Source organism: Nannospalax galili, unplaced genomic scaffold (assembly GCF_000622305.1).
Source record: "Nannospalax galili isolate Female #2095 unplaced genomic scaffold, S.galili_v1.0 scaffold429, whole genome shotgun sequence".
Classification (NCBI taxonomy): Eukaryota; Metazoa; Chordata; class Mammalia; order Rodentia; family Spalacidae; genus Nannospalax; species Nannospalax galili.
The window spans coordinates 3,172,496-3,188,324 of NW_008360330.1; the positions used below are offsets into that span (position 1 = coordinate 3,172,496).

At 43.1% G+C, this 15,829-nt stretch overlaps 1 protein-coding gene across 2 annotated transcripts in view; it reads right to left on the minus strand.

Annotated features, from left to right (window-relative positions):
- Astn1 (astrotactin 1) overlaps positions 1-15,829 on the minus strand; it is a 328,592-nt gene that overhangs the window by 8,278 nt on the left and 304,485 nt on the right. For both annotated transcript variants that reach the window (XM_008826113.3, XM_008826114.3), the window contains exons 20-21: positions 15,440-15,575; positions 9,278-9,378 (exon numbers count right to left, since the gene is read on the minus strand). In XM_008826113.3, coding sequence (XP_008824335.1) covers positions 9,278-9,378; positions 15,440-15,575 — 237 coding nt within the window. The remainder of the gene's footprint in view (positions 1-9,277; positions 9,379-15,439; positions 15,576-15,829) is intronic.

The following is a 15,829-nucleotide window of genomic DNA, read 5'->3' on the forward strand; positions in this document are numbered from 1 at the left end:
GAAAGTAAATCTAACAGAGTGCATTAAGGCAGTGGTAACACCTTCCAGAGCATCTGAATGGAATATTTTACAAGAGGATATATGAAACTCATGACACTCTACTGGTCCATACAGAGGGAGAAAAAGACTTTATGTCCAGCTCCTATGCATGGCTGGTTCAAGTTTATTCCCTGAGATATTAACAACCCTGCAGTTCTAGGTTGTACTGTCTGGGTACCAAGTGGTCCTCTAAAAGCACCGGGGAAGCGCAGGCAGCAGGTGGCAGGCATTTGTCTCGGGAATGAAGGGAAGCATCACCAGGTAATACTTCCAAGCAATGTGAAGAATCTGGAAAAGCAGTGACTTTAGAACAGCATCTCCTCTAGGACTATCTAAACTAGAGGCAAAGATAAGCATGGCGATCTTCAGACACCCAGAAACTGAATCTAGAACACTATGTGATTCCAATATGCCATCTTCCAGCTTAATTTATACCTGTGATATTTCTGCCTCAGAGGTTGACGTGGATAAGATGGTTGATATGGCAAAGGAACAACCATTTTGCATAGCCTTGCATTTTTTCTTACATAGTTTAATGAATTTTATCATTGCATGTTTTATCTTTAAAACTTTCAGAAAGGAGATGCTTTTACATATTCCACTTAAACATCTAAGGCCTATGATCCAGTGAGTGGGTAAGTAATGCTTTTTTGGATATGTTAATTCTGAAGATGAAGAAACTAAGTTCACAGGTAGGAAAGCTGGAGTATGCCCTCTTGACCCAAATAGCCAAGCACAGAATGAGATTCCTTGCCCTAATTTCAAGTAAATTCAGGGCTACTGGTAATGACAGATCATCCCATGGGGACGAATAAAACTTCTACCCAGATGTGGTTCACACATTGCAATGATTTCCTCAATTCTCTATCTTGTCCTTTCTCTGTGAGGTCAGGAGCCAGATCTTATGTTCTTGGTGTCTTGAGTAGCTAGCACAGCACCAGATAAAGCAGTTGATCAAAAACCGTCAGCCAAATGAATAGAACTCATAACTCTGAGACTAGAAACTACTTTGTGGGAGGGTTTCTCAGTGAGCTCTGACAATGCCAGGCTACCCTAACTCTCTAGAAACAAAACTTTAAGTCAACACATTTAGCTGTATTACACATAATTTGGTTTCAGAAGTCTATTTAGGTTTTCATATAGTTTAAAATTCTAAGGTAAAAAATGAGACTAAGAGATAAAGAAGACAGTGATTTTGAAACTAAAGGCCTGTGGTATCTCTAGTTATTTATTGAAGGCTTATTCCTTTAATAGGTCAAGAACTTTGCATCTTTACACCCCTCACTGTAGATGCATGTACATGTTCTTGTTTTACAAATGAGGAGATTAAGAGACAGACCACGCTACCAGCTCAAGGTCACATAGACAGTGTGACTAAAGTCAAGGTTCTAAACCGTGTCTATTTTCCATGACTATTTTGCATTAATGTTCAGTCATCAGTGATGTATAACCAATTTAAGGAATAAAAGGCAGAATCTTGGTGGTGACTATCTTCAGTAAAGAATATCACTCCCAGCCGGGCATGGTGGCACACACCTATAGTCCCAGCACTTGGGAGGCAGAGGCAGGCGGATCTCTGTGATTTCAAGGCCAGCCTGGTCTACATGGTAAGGGTGAGTTCCAGGACAGGTGGGGCTACAGGGAGACCCTGCTTCAAAAAGAAAAAAAAAAAAAAAAAAAAAAGAATATCGCTCCCACTGAGCCACAGATAATTACTGGGAGTTCTGGTAAGTTTGCAGGGAGCCTGTTGTTTGTGGAGTTGAGACAGAAGGAAACAAAGGTTCTCTTCTAGGGACTGTGCTTTACTGATTTAGAGGCAGGGGATATTTGTTGGACAAGGAATTACCAGTGAAGGAAAAACATTGATGATCTAACTGCAGTTTAGATGGGGATGTTTGGGCTTCCTTTCTGACCCCCTGTACCAACTGGTATTTCTTATAATGAGAAATAATAGGTCAGATCCCAGGCCCTAGCTGTTGTGGTCTTTGTTGAGGCCTGGCCATGGTGGAGATGGTGATTCTTGGTGTATTTGTCATTCTCATGCTATGACAGTGTCATACTATGATAGCTGAAGAAATCAACATCTGCAGCATGAAGGCAAAACCAAGTCCCAACCACAAATCTGGTAAAAGCAAGATGATCTAACTGGAGGGTGAGATTAAGAGCCTGTATCAGGAAACAGGATCACATACTCAGAAAAATCTGTGCCTCAGCTCCCAGAACATGAACATTCCTGGCTCCTCCCATCTCCACTGAGTAAACTGGGAGATTTTACTCCATTAACTTTTGCAGCCTCAGGAATCCACTAAACAATGGAAAAGAATGCAGGTATTTTTGATACCATTTTACTTAGCTTTTAGCTTCACAGAAGTTTTCAGTTATCCAAAGCAAACTGAAGTCTTTCCTGTCTTTAATATGAGAGTTAGGCACAGGCAAAGTGCAGGGGAAGCGGTGGCTAGGAGGTTGCCAATACAGTCTCACTGCACAAAGGGAAGCTGAGTCGTTAGATGGGCTCTGAAGGCTCTCAGGCAGCACAATATACACTATCTAGGCCAGGACCAAAGCCCTCAGACCAAAGGTAGAGCTAAGAACAGGTATCATGAAGCATATGGACTTAGGTTCCTGCGTAGTGGCTTTGGAGTCGGGGACATAGTCCTTAGCCTCTCTGGTCTTGATTTTCTTGTCTGTCCAATAATGCTTTGTAATATGTGCTCTCCAAGATCATCATGATAACAGAAGAGTTACTAAATGCAAAACCTTTATTTAATAAAATATCTGGCCACAGTAAACTTACATCTGCTCATTCATTTAATAAAATTGTTCATGGGTACCTACCAGTTCCTGAGATTTTTCTAGGAATGGGGACTTTATCACTGAGGACCTGACAAAAATCCTCACCTGTATTTGCAGTATCGTAACAGGAGACAGCGAAGTAAGCAATGAAATATCAGAAATAAATACAATGCAGTGTGTTAGAAAGTGGGGAAATGAAACAGGGGTGGGAAAGGTAGAAATCCCAGCAAGTCTAAGTACAGTGTCTATGGCAGATCTCAACCACAAGAGGGAAACTGAGGGCAAAACACTGAAGAGGGCTGCACATGAGCTGTGTGATCTCTTAGGAAGGGCATGGAGGAACAAGACATTCCAGCACTAAGCCTCCCCTGAGGCTATAGCAGCCTGTACTTCTGAAAGCACCAAACAGGTGCACCTAGCAACAGGGAAGTGATGGGAGAGGGGAAAATAGAAGAGAACAATTTTTGTTTTATTATCAATTCCTCACTAGACAGTGTTTTCTTTAATGACATAAGAGAGAGGAAATGAAACACAGCATCCTAGGAGGCTGGGGAAAACCGTCTGATTTAAATGAGGGTAGTAACAATGGAGGCAGAAGTGAGCTACTTCATGCCCAGTGGCAGCTGCTCATCTTATCTGGAGTAGGGACCCTGGGAAGCATGAGTAGCCTCCATTGGTAATTTCTTCAGCCCCATAAAAAAGGTTCAGAAAATAGATCCTAATTCATCATTTTTAGTAATTCTCAGGAGTTACATGTAGCCCCAACCTGTCCCACACAGGTACTGAATAATCAATTTTAATGAAAACAAAAGACAAATAGTCTCAACAGGCCTGGTATCTTGTTAGCACCATCCATATTAGAAGTCCCTTTCTCCCTGGATAAGCTTCCCCTTCACTCTCTCTCCCCAAGCTGCCCCGTGCCTCCTCTATTCCAGCCACTCTCAATTTTGTGAGCACTAGAATCACATGCAGAGCTTCTGGCTCTCACTGGAGTTTCTGATTTAGACCCTGAGAACATGTATTTCTGACAAGCTCCAAGGAAATGCTGATCTGGGCATCACACTTCAGGTACCATTGCTATACATGAGTCCATTCTCTCAACCCTTTCATTACTTCTCTCTGGGGCCAGCATCACCATGGAGCAAACATTCTTCTCTTTACCCTTGACCTGTGCACTTAACATTCCTTCCTTCTATATCTTTGTGTTGGCTAAAGCCTTCTGCAGGACAGAAGGATCTTTCTCTCAAGTCCTAGAAGAGAATGGTCCTTTAGCATCTCACAGCCCACTACAAACAATTACTTACCCTCCACATATATAATACAGTTCCTCCATTTTGAAACTTATCTGCTTCATATTTTCCCCTACTCATTTCCTGGAGTCAGTCTTTAACATCCACTGAAGACCCTTGCTTCTAGTTCACCTCTGGGACATTGCCTCTGAGGGCAGGTTTAGTCCTTGTGAAAGAAGCTTCTTTAAATTCAAAGACATTCAGGTCCCAATCACTGTCCCTGAGAGCTGCCCCACCTTTGACATAGCAAATCTTAACATCACATACTATGAATACAACCTCTTTTCCACAACTCCTCTATTTCTTATTTTTATTGAGCCTTTTCTTCAATGATAGAAATCTGAGTGCTTTGGCTTCTCCATTTGGCCAATCACCTGCCTCAATCTCTTTTCTTCTCTGTCCGTCCTGATCTACATGGCCTAATGTTAGTTCTGTCCTCTTTCTCCCTCTTCTCCCATCCAAGTACTAACCAGGCCTTACCCTGCTTATCTTCCAAGATCAGATGAGATCTTGGGTTCAGGGTGGTATGGTATGACCTCTTTCTCCCTCTTCTACCTTCTCTCTACATGCTCACAGTTCTGAGAAATTCCAGGCAAAAATCACAAGCAATTGAGCCAGATGAGACCACCATGACCCTTCCTTCTCCCATGCCCCGCATCCCAAAGACAAAAAAATCCTCATGGTTCTTCCACCAGTATATTGAGGATCAGGCTGCCACTTAGCAACTCTGTGACCACTATCCTAGTATGGACATCATGCTGTCTCCTATAAATGGCCACAGCCTTCTGTTTCCACTTCAGAATGCTCTTCATAGATAGTTCTCACCATATCAGTGAGAATGACCTGTAAAACATCAAATCTGAGAACGCCATCTTCTGTCCCAAATCCTCCAGGGCTTCCCATCACAATCCTGGACTCAGTCACTGTCTTCCACCAAGTTGTGCTTAGAATTACAAACCTTGAACTTTCCAAACACCCCAGAAACCCATTTTACTGCTTACTGGCATGCTCATTGCAAAGTCTCTGTGTCGCTTCTTCCTTCACTTATTTTCCAAACTTCTGTGCCTTCACTTCCTGTACCATGTCCATCCCACTTATTTATCTCCCTAACAGATGTTATCATTTGAAATATGCACTTTATTTTGTTGTTGTTGTTGTTGTCTGTTATCTGTGCTAACATAGCTGTAAAGGTAGAGGATTTTGCTTCTGATACTTAGGATGGAATATGTTTGGATGAATTAATACATTCATGGAATTTATTACAAAACTCTTGAAAATAGATTCTAAGTCTAACAAACTGATAAATGCCTGTTCAGCAAACAATACTTGGAAGGAATAAATGTTTGTGAAGGAATCAAATAAAGGAATGAACAGATTTGTGTGGCATCAGGGAGGAAGGACACACGTTGAGGGAGTGAAGGATGAGAACCAGTCTTTCCTCAGTGAGGCTCCATGGAACACTTGCAGGAGTCATGCCTCAATCTTCAGACTGACAACAAGATTGATCTTATTACTTATACATGCTTGTGTCTCCTCTGGGAGGCTACTTTCAGAAAAATGCCAATAGAAACACAAGATACAGTGGCTTGAGTGTCAGGCCACAGTAACACACTTCTTAGAAAGTATCTGGCTTAGGAAAAATGCTCACATGGGGGGATAGTGTCTGGCTTATGGTTAGGTAATTAGGAGTTGACATCATGCTCTGGGTCACTTAAAAGGTAATTCCCATTTGTTATTAGAATTAAACTCAGACCCAAGCAAATTATATTTATGATCACCATCTGGGATGGAGGGAGGCAAAGCATATGGTTTTTTTTTTTTTTTTAGAACTGTATTAATTTGCAAGAATGCCTTCAATTAGTCTAACTCATTAATCTACAGATTTGCTGTGTGAAGATTTCTTCCTGGCTGAAGGATAACAGGACTATTCTATTCTCTTAGCACTGAATTGGCTCTTATGCCCCCAGCTGCTCTGATGGGATTTCAGAAACTCCTTTGTGAGAAAACAAAAGCAGATGGAGGACACCTCAATATATCATGGGACTAGAGCTCATCTAAAGGAGACCTACAGAGAAAACAGAGCAGTGGTCAGTCCCATGCAAACTTCTCGACTTGGAAACTGTCTTAGTGCTGCTCTGTGCCTCCTGTCGGTAGGTAGCCTCACACTGTATTCTTTTTCCTGCTCATCTCCTTCTTGATGTTCCACTAGTCTGCTGTCTACCCAGTAAGCAATTCTAAGTTAGCTACTGCTTCCTGCAAAGATACCAATAATCACCAAATTGGAAGGTATCCTGACAAATGATGACTGAGAGTTCTATGGATGCCCTCTGGGAAGACTCTGATCTATGGATGTGCAAAGACTCTGTCTTTACCTTCACAGTACCTCAGAGACCTTCAGAGCTCACACTCTGCAAGCCAGCACCACTCTTACCAGAGAGATGCACAGCTGCCTCACACGTGGGCCTCCATAGCAACCCACCAGACATTAATAGCCTTGAAAGGGAGAAATTTTGAATACTTTGAGGCCTAATGTGGTCAGAGGGGCATAAAGGACAGTTTTGCTCCTTGCCCTCCTAGGTCGGCTAGCTCCAGGGGACTATATGCATCTCTCAAAGTCTCCTGTAACTGTGGTAAGTCACCTGTCCTCTTGATCAAGGAGGCCGAGGAGACCTCACAAGATGGACTTGAACCAGCGTCCAGTCTACAAAGAGGAGGGTCAACAGAGGAAATATTTCCTCCATGTTTCCAAGCAAAGCCAGCCATGGTTGAGCAGGACCTTTGACTTATAGTCACAAAGGTGGACCTGGTAAAAGAAAGGAGCCAGAGGCTCCTCCCAAGCCCATGTGACCTCTGAGGAACAGGTCCTCAGACGGCCTTAAGAGTAAAAATAAATTGGTTTATCTGGGCCAACTGTATGGCCTTAAATACCCAAAAGGAAAGAATTTTGATATCTTTTTAAAACTAGACCCCTTTCTTCATCAGTTTGAAAAAGATTTTGAGTCTTTTACCTAATAACACTCTCCATATAACATGGCAACATTGTAAAAACAAATGGACATTGGGGTCAAATATAGAGTCCGAGTCTGAGTTCCATTAGGGTCCTTTGTCACCTTGGTCATTTCCTTTATTTTACTCCATATCTCAATTTCTTCATCTGTGAAAAAGGGCAGTAGCATATTCTATTCATTCATTCATGCGGGAAAAACTTGATGAGTTTCTGTCAGAGAACAGGCGTTATGCTTGCTTATTAATAGCTATGAGTCCCAGCATGAACTGAATATTTACTATGTAGTAGGCACTGCTTTTGTTTTTACTATTTCAAGTTAATTAGCTCTTTTGAGTCTCACTAGACTCTCTGAGTATGGGTACTATTATTTCTCTCTTTACCTAATTCACAGATTAGTAAACTGAGGCATGGGATAAAGCAACCTGCTCAAGGTCAAGCAGGTAGATGGTGGAATCGATTTTTTTTTTTATATTGAGCTGTTGACTCCAGGGCTAGGTTCTTCTATGACCAGTCAGTCAAATATGCTGCCTTCTAGATATTAGGAACAGAACAGTGGAGGGAAAAAAATTGACACCTTTATTAGGCTCAGGTCTAGTGAGATGAGAGACACTGAAAACATCATTATAAAAACTGAAAGAAATGTTTTGAAGGACAGAAACATGGAGCTGTAAGATACCCTACAGTGGTTTGCCCTCTTCTGCTGTGATGAAGGGACATTTGACCTGAGTTCTCAGGCTGAGATGAGTTGATCAGTTAGAAAGGTGAAGAATATTTGAAGTAATGTGGAATAGCACATGCAAAGTTCCCACGGTAAAAGTGGGGATGGTATTAGAGGAATTGAGGAAGGCATTAGGTCCAGAATGCAAAGACTGATGGAGGAGTGGGGTTTGGGTAAATAGGTGCTGAAGTGTACAGGGTCCTAATTTAGGTCCTAATATGTCTATTAAATATTTATGTCATGAGTGGAATGGTAAGCCATTAAGGAATCACTAGAAAAGGTTTGAGTATCTTCAGAAGTCTTTGAAAATACTTTGCCTTAAGCATGTCATTCAAATTAGCTATGGAAGTATTTTCTAAAGTTGGAAAATGTTAAATAAAATATCAGTGATTTTGATTAAAGTAGGTCTGGGTGGATAACCCATTCTGGGGACCCCTCTCTACTGCAGAAAGCCATTTCTCTACTTTTCAATAAAACCTTGCTTGCCCTTCAAATGAAATGAAATGAGATGAAATGAAATAAAGTAGAACCAGGCCACTCTTCCCCAAATGATGTTGCACTATCTTGGTGTCATTCCATGAACACTCTGGGACTATGTACCTTCTTACCAGTCTGGTACATATAGAACCAAGAACTACATGCAAGACAATTAAGGGGTATCAGCCAGCCAGCCCAGGTACAATCTGTCTGTGACCGCCATTTGCATAGCCAAAATGTCTAACATCAGATAATGTCTCTGTGAATGAAAAGGCTTCCTGTTCAGTTCTGCCCAATAGATGTTAGTAGTTTATCAGATCACCTTAACTGTTGCTGGAGCCCTGTAGAAGTGGTGAACAGGATGAATTCTGGTTGCAAAGCTGTGAGAACCTTTAGAGCAGTAAACGATGTCAACTTCAGCCAGGGAGCTTCTCTTATGTGATGGATGTTGACTGAGGAAAAATTTCCTAATTAACCAGGACCAACCCCAATGAAGGGCTTTACACTGAAGATGGACAATTCTTTACTGAATAACAGGCCCATACTAACGTCAAAGAATAGGATTAAAGATGTAGGTGTTCAAAGTGATTAATTCCAAATCTGCAGCCTTGTATGCTTTAATTCAAAACAAACCTTCAGATGTACAAACTTCTAAGAAGAGCAAATGATGCATCAGCATCTCAAGGGCAGAGATGGCAGGTGCTCTTGATTGGACCTAAGGACCTGTTGACTTCAGACTTAGGGACTATATGTGATAATAGAATTCAGTGAGAACTTCCACCAGATGGTAGAGGCCCAGCAGTACTACTGGAAAGCCCACACCTCCATCCTGAGCCTTAATTTTTCCTTTTCTGCTCCACTCATCCCGTTTACTCCTTTGGTTACTTGTTGCAGCTGCAAGAGAAGGCGGTGAGGTCCTCCTGTGCAGACTCTGCTAAACTTAGTGTCTCTTACCTTGGGCTTTGACATCATCCACCACAGGACATGGGGTCTTCACGATCACATCACTTGGCCTGGAGCGCCGTCCTGTGTTGTCCACTCCCCATAGGGTAAACCTGGCAGGAGGTAGGAATGTAGCATTACTAGAAAGGATATGGGTAGGGGCTGGGGATGTGCGGCCCTAGATAGAGAACCAGCTTTGCCTGGATGGTAAGTCAGGACCCTGATTGCTCCTGCCATCTTGAGGCACACTTTCTGCCACCCTCTGATTAGGAATTGGCTATCTGACACCTCTCACTGCTTCCTGTGGTCTCTGGTTGGGATGTGTGTCTTGAGTATTTTCTAGTAGGAAGTATAGTGAGAGTGACTTGTTTTCTTTATAGGTTCCCTAGACCAGCAGTCTCAGCACCATGGCTGAAAATTCTCAGGCCCCCAAGCCTGACTTACTCAACAAGAGATAGGGACTAGAAAGCTCTGCTTTACCAAGCTTTATTAAACCTTCTCTCAGTGATTTTTTTTTTCTTTCTTTCTTTATTGTTTTTGTTTTGTTTTGCTTCCCAACCTGGTCTTGAATTCTAGGCCTCAAAGAATCCTGCCTCAGCCACTTGAGTACCTGGAACTTCAGGTGCATGACACAGCACTGAGCCCCTTCCAAATGATCTGAGGCCAGTTTTATTCTGACTACCACTGAGTGGGAGAAAGAGTCTATGCCTTTGGAAACAGATGGCTAGAACTTGGATCTAAAAGCACACAGAGTTAAAGTTAACATGTAACTCCTGTGAGCCTTATTTTCCCTTATCTAGAAATGAAGAGAATAAGAAGTCAGTGTGAGGATGAAAGGAGATTTTGGTGTACAGGAAGCCCTGGATCATCACACATTGACCGGCACAAATCATGTTAGTTCTGTCCTGTCCAGTTGACACCTTTATGTAAAGTACTAAGAACAAATTCATTCTTTAAAGTCAGAACAGCCAGAGTGAAAATCTCCTTGGCTTATCTGTGGTTCATCTATGTGGAGCTTGCTCTGTTCCAGGGAGCTGCTCTCACTGAGGAGCAGGAATGTGGATGGAAATGTTGTAGTCCCAATGCAATCCCAACAGTGGAACACCAGGTTCAAGGGAATCCATTGGGTGATGGAGCTGATAGAAAGAGAAAAGAGACTCCAGGGTCCCATATACAAGACCAATTTAAACTAACCATGAAAATAAGTCCTGGCATCTGCACAGGCCCTCTGACAACCGATTAGGCCCGCCTGAAGGAAATCACTACCACTGCCTTCCTGCCTCTGTGCTGTGTGGCCACAGAAGGCTGCATTTATTAGCAAACATGGATTTTTGTTTCTATTGCCAGAGCTATAGAGAGGAAGAGAGAAGAGAGAAGAAAGGGGAACAAAAAAAAGGTTGTAGGCCCAGGTAAATGTTAGCTGAGCCTTAAACAGTTGAAACTGTCAAACAAAGAAATGAAAACAACCAATAATTCTTCCAAGAAATGTGTTCCTTTCAACAGAGAAAAAAACTTGTGCTCACCATCTTTTCCTCAGAGGATGATCAGAACAGGAATCTGTATACCCTGAGATGTTATGCACCCTACTTTTCCTTCCCCATCCTCACACCAGCACCATGGAGGCCTCACAAGAACCCTGATTGGTGAACCTAAAATATGATGGCCTGTTTAGATCCAGGATACATGGGCCAGACCATACTTGCTGGATGTCTGAAGGGCTTTCCCAGTCCTTGGACCAGGCCCAAGCATTCAGCTTCCTCTCTTATTTACACAGGTGGTCCAGCCTTCCCCACGGTGTTTGCTCTATGCCCTGCTCTTAAGCTCTGCTCAGTGGCCTTCCTTAGCAACACCACCAGTAACCCTCCCCACCCACACATTCCCTGATTCCAAACCTAGCATCTTGCCACTATTTCTCCCGCCATTCCTTTCCTCTTAGCCTCTACTTCATACAGCTTCCCATGGGAGGAAGAGACTATACTGACACCCTGACACCCACCCCAACACTGACAGCCATAATTCCTTTCATTCCTCCCCACTCATATCCCATCAACCTCTTCATCCTGTTTATAGAATTGTGACCCAGGTCCCCAAATCTGTAGCTGGTACACCTGACCTGTCTGGAATCAGCTCCATTTCTGAGTCCAATTCTTTAATCTAGCCCCAGACATTCAGCTGAGGGTCTCAAGGGTGGGTCTAGAGGTTCCATGGACTTCCCCCATGTAGACTTGCGCCTTAGGGTGTGCGATTCCCATGCCAAGTCAGTTTCTTGGTGTTTGTTAATAGCACAGGAAGCCAGAAAGTTGAAGGAGTCAGTATAGAACAACCCTTGGTAAGACTACAGGCAATATATGCATACACATAAAATAAAATAAAAATAACAAATAAAACATTTTTAAGAAAGACTCTCCTTTGGGGGTCTGAGTGAGACCTTCTCTGTCTTGCCTGCCAAGGCCTCTGTGTGTGAGAAGTCCGTCTTCTGCCCAGATATGGGTGATTTAATCTTTGCTGCAGGCTCTGTCACTTCCAGCAGTTGTTCTCAGGAGAGCTAGAAGATACAAATCCCTGTTCTTTGCAGGCTGATATTCCAGAGCTGGCATGGTCATGGGGATGCGTTACAAGCTGGCTCTGTGCCCCAGTCCTCATAGGTGGCGACTCTTCCTTCAGCACTACAAGTCCAGATAAAGCTATAGTCTGGTTACTACAATGGCTAACTGCATGCTGCTACCTGCCAGTATGCTGAAGGAACCATTCTAGACTCGATGGCTGGCACCACTGTTTGTAGGCCACCATCGTTTAATCCTGGACCCAGTTTCCCTGGACTATGAAGGGAAACATCCTACGCTCTGAGTGTCAAACTGACCTCTGATGGACTTTGTCTCTCAGTGCCTGGGGTGGAGTCAGTCTCCAACCTTGTCCATGCTCCAGGCTGCTCTGCTTTCTATCTTGTCCTGCTGTAAGCTCCATCTACCCTGTGTCAGATCCTGCACTGAGGCAAAGATGCCTGTGTTTACATTATTTCTCTCATACTCTGAAGGGTAGTTAGTATAAAATGCAAGTCTCTAAGCTCTAACTATTTAATAGCACATTTTTTAAAACATGAAGCAGCTATTAGGAAATGAAATGCCTCATCTAACCTTCCAAGTAGAGACAGAGCTTGACCTTAAGAGTCATTCCTCAGCAGTCCTAGCCCCTCCTCTCTGGACCCCAGAGACACTGAGAGAGCATTTGACTATTAAGGGCTGGGGAGCACTTTAGACATTTTCATGTGGAAATGCCATGTGCCATCGTTTCAGAAAGGCCTTACTTTTTATTGCTCGCATTTTCATCCCTCCGTGGCACACTCATAGGACAGCAAGAGAGTTAGCTGGATTACTGACAGAGGAGATAAGCCTCGCTCCAATCCAGAGGGCTCATGTGTAAGTCTGCTTATTATTTCTTCCAAAGCTTCTGGGCTTCCTCCCCAGCTGCCCAGCTAGGACAGTTCAGTGCGTAGTTAGCGACGTGGTGATGACACGGGTGGAGGCATGTGTGCGTGGAAACCCAACACAGACTGTATCTGGTTCCAGGGTTTGGTCTTAAAGGCCTGGAGCCTAAGGTGAATGAAGATTGTAAGCCTGTCAGGGGCTGGCTACAGGGCTGGCTGCAGGGCTGACTGCAGGGCTGGCTGAAGAACTAGCCGCAGGGCTGGCTGCAGGGCTGGCTGCAGGGCTGGCTGCAGGGCTGGCTGCGGTGCCTGCTGCTTTCCTTGTTTTCTTCTTCTGGTGTGATGACTTCTGTTGATCTTCTGACTGGGCTACCCTTTTCTGAATTATGTCTCCGGTCACATGTTCAGAAATGTAGGGACTCTCCTGTGGTCAGGTGTTGTGGTGAGACAGCAGTGGGATGGAAGGTGGATCACCTCCCCTCTCTGTAACATGGAGATGTTGGATTGGACACATGCTAAGGGATTAACTGTTTTTATGCCACAGCCCATTCTCAGAACAATGTTTTCCTAATGGTACTAAATTAAATATATTAGATGACAAACGTGGCTAGCTGAAATTCAGTGGTATCTTCATAACCCCCAGGGAGAAGCCAACTCTTGCTTTAGCATGTAAGATCATGCTACAGGGTCCCGGCAGTAACCTGGGGGTGTTGAAAAGGCAAAGAAACCCAGATTCAATCCTTAACAACTAGCTGTGTTATTATGGAGAAATTATTCAATTCTCCTGAACTTCAGTTTCTTCAACTATAAAATGGGAACAAGCATAGTCTCACAGGTCCATAACCAAGGGCTACTGTCCTCCTAATTTATAGATAAGAAAACTTAGTGACAAAAGGTTTACAGGTTGTATTTATTTTCACTTCATAGGTAAAACACATGAAACCAGGTTCGCAGTCTGTTTTCTTATCTCTTAGTCCAGGACCCTCTCTCTGTACCAGGGACTGAAGTACATACAAGTTTTCCTTGTTCCTGGCAGACAGGAGTGTTTTGTCTCCCAGCCAACAACACCCTTTTCCAGTGAGCTGCAGCGCCACCTAGTGGAAATCGGCTGTTGTTTGGCCTCGGGAACCTCTCCCATTTCAAAAATCAGCAATGACAGGAAGTTGGGGTTTTACAAAACAGAGGAGGGGAATACTGGAAGATCACCAAGGATGTTGAATGTGGGGAAGATCCTAGCCGCAGATCTTTCACTAGGCAACAAAGCCAAATCAGGCCACCATAAAGAAGGTCCCAGAATGGGTAGTAAATAGGCCTTTCTAAAAGACAGCTGTGTCAACCTCGTGCTCACAGGAACTTCTTATTTCCTAATTAACAGTTATGACTTACTGACAGGAATTACTACGCCCTCATTATAAATGATCATACAAGTCTCATTGAGTTTGAGGCTCTTTATAGCAGATTTCTGGCCTGCAGTCCCAAAATTTTGTTCCTCTCATATGAGCCCCTCCGCTGAAGAGCCACAGTTGTCCAATTTCAAATCCTCCCCAAAGAACAGACAGATAGTCCTCGGTCTTAGCATTGTCATCCGTGTCTGTACATCCTTCCTAGGTCCTCAGATATCACTAGTCTTTATGTATTTTACTTTCAGCCTGTGTAGCCCAGAGTGATATCACCTGTTCCTGTAAGGAAGATATTCTCTTGAGCATATGAGTTCATTGCTATCAATGCCACTCAGATTTCTAGTGCTTTTCATTCTTGAACTCTTTAAGAGTGGAAATGGAGATGATTTATTCTGGAAACCTTGACTCTATGCCTGTGACCTCATCTGTAAACTGTTAGATGTTTTTCATATTGATGGGGTCAAAAGGCCCCAGAACTGCATCACTCTGAATTCTGTGTTAGCCCCTAAATTTTTCCATCATGACTTAGATTCTATTACTATATCTCCTCTTTTGGCACCTCTGAGGTCTTTGCTTCACAAATATTTTACATTTGTTCCCAGAGTACAGGGAGAGATAGAAAAGAGTTCACAGAGACACAGGGATGTTCCAAGGGTGGTGATGATATAATTCACTGTATTTTCTTTGAAGAAAAATTCGGATCATTTAGAAACTCTATAAATTATGTCGGTACCATTGGAGTACCATTGTACTTCCTGAAGTACAATTCTTGGTATTCTCCTCCTTCCTTAAAAAGAGCAATTAATTAATATTTTCCTCTGATACACAGCATTCACTCTATGCTCCCAGGCTCCTTTTCTTCCATTTCCTTTCACTCACCATCTGCTTCAGCCCAATTAGACCACCTCCTACTTCCCTTTCTCTCTCCCTTTGCCCTTGAGGTTTCCTAGCCCTGTGTGCCTTTTCCAGCACCGCTGTGACTACTGAATTCTATACAACCCAATTTGGAATCTAGACACCCACTCTACTTAGAATAAATCACTTCCTCCTTTTCTCTTCAATATGGTCCTTGCTTTTCTAGTTAACATTTATTCCATTTGGATTCAGTTTACAATTATATGTTTATATATGTCTTGTCTATAATGCAAACTCCTTGGGGACGAGACTTCTATCTTCTAGATGCTCCCCACGCCTCTGAGCACTCAAGACACTTCTCTGTAAGGCCTGTTGAGTTAAGACTTCAGAGAACACAAAAATCTCTTGCCAAGTTGCTAAGAAAAGGGAACGAGCAAAGAGGGGTACCTGGGGCTTTCTGGGTAAGGAATCACTGGGTATGTGTTTGTTACTTACATGTAAATGGTATCAGGTTCCAAGCATCTGATGATGAGAGAAATGGTAGTGAGTTGCTTGTCTGGCACCTGAGATGGCATGGCACAAGGGGCCTTTGCTCCAGAGATGATGTCGTCTACAAAGCTCAGCACTGTTTCTGCCCAGAGGAGAAGGAATGGGAAAAGCGTGAGAAGCAGTGTTGTCCAAACAATGAACAGGTCTAGGAGAACTTACTGAAACTGTCTGATCCCCAAGATTCTTAAATTCCTAGTAGAAAGAGAAGACCTGAAAGGAAAGGTCTTTTTTCTGTTTCACATTTAACTAAATGAGAGCTATTTGTCCAGAGTTATCTCAAAAACTGCTAAAGCAAGATGCCACATCTCTGAAATCTTCCATGAAACAACTTGGGAC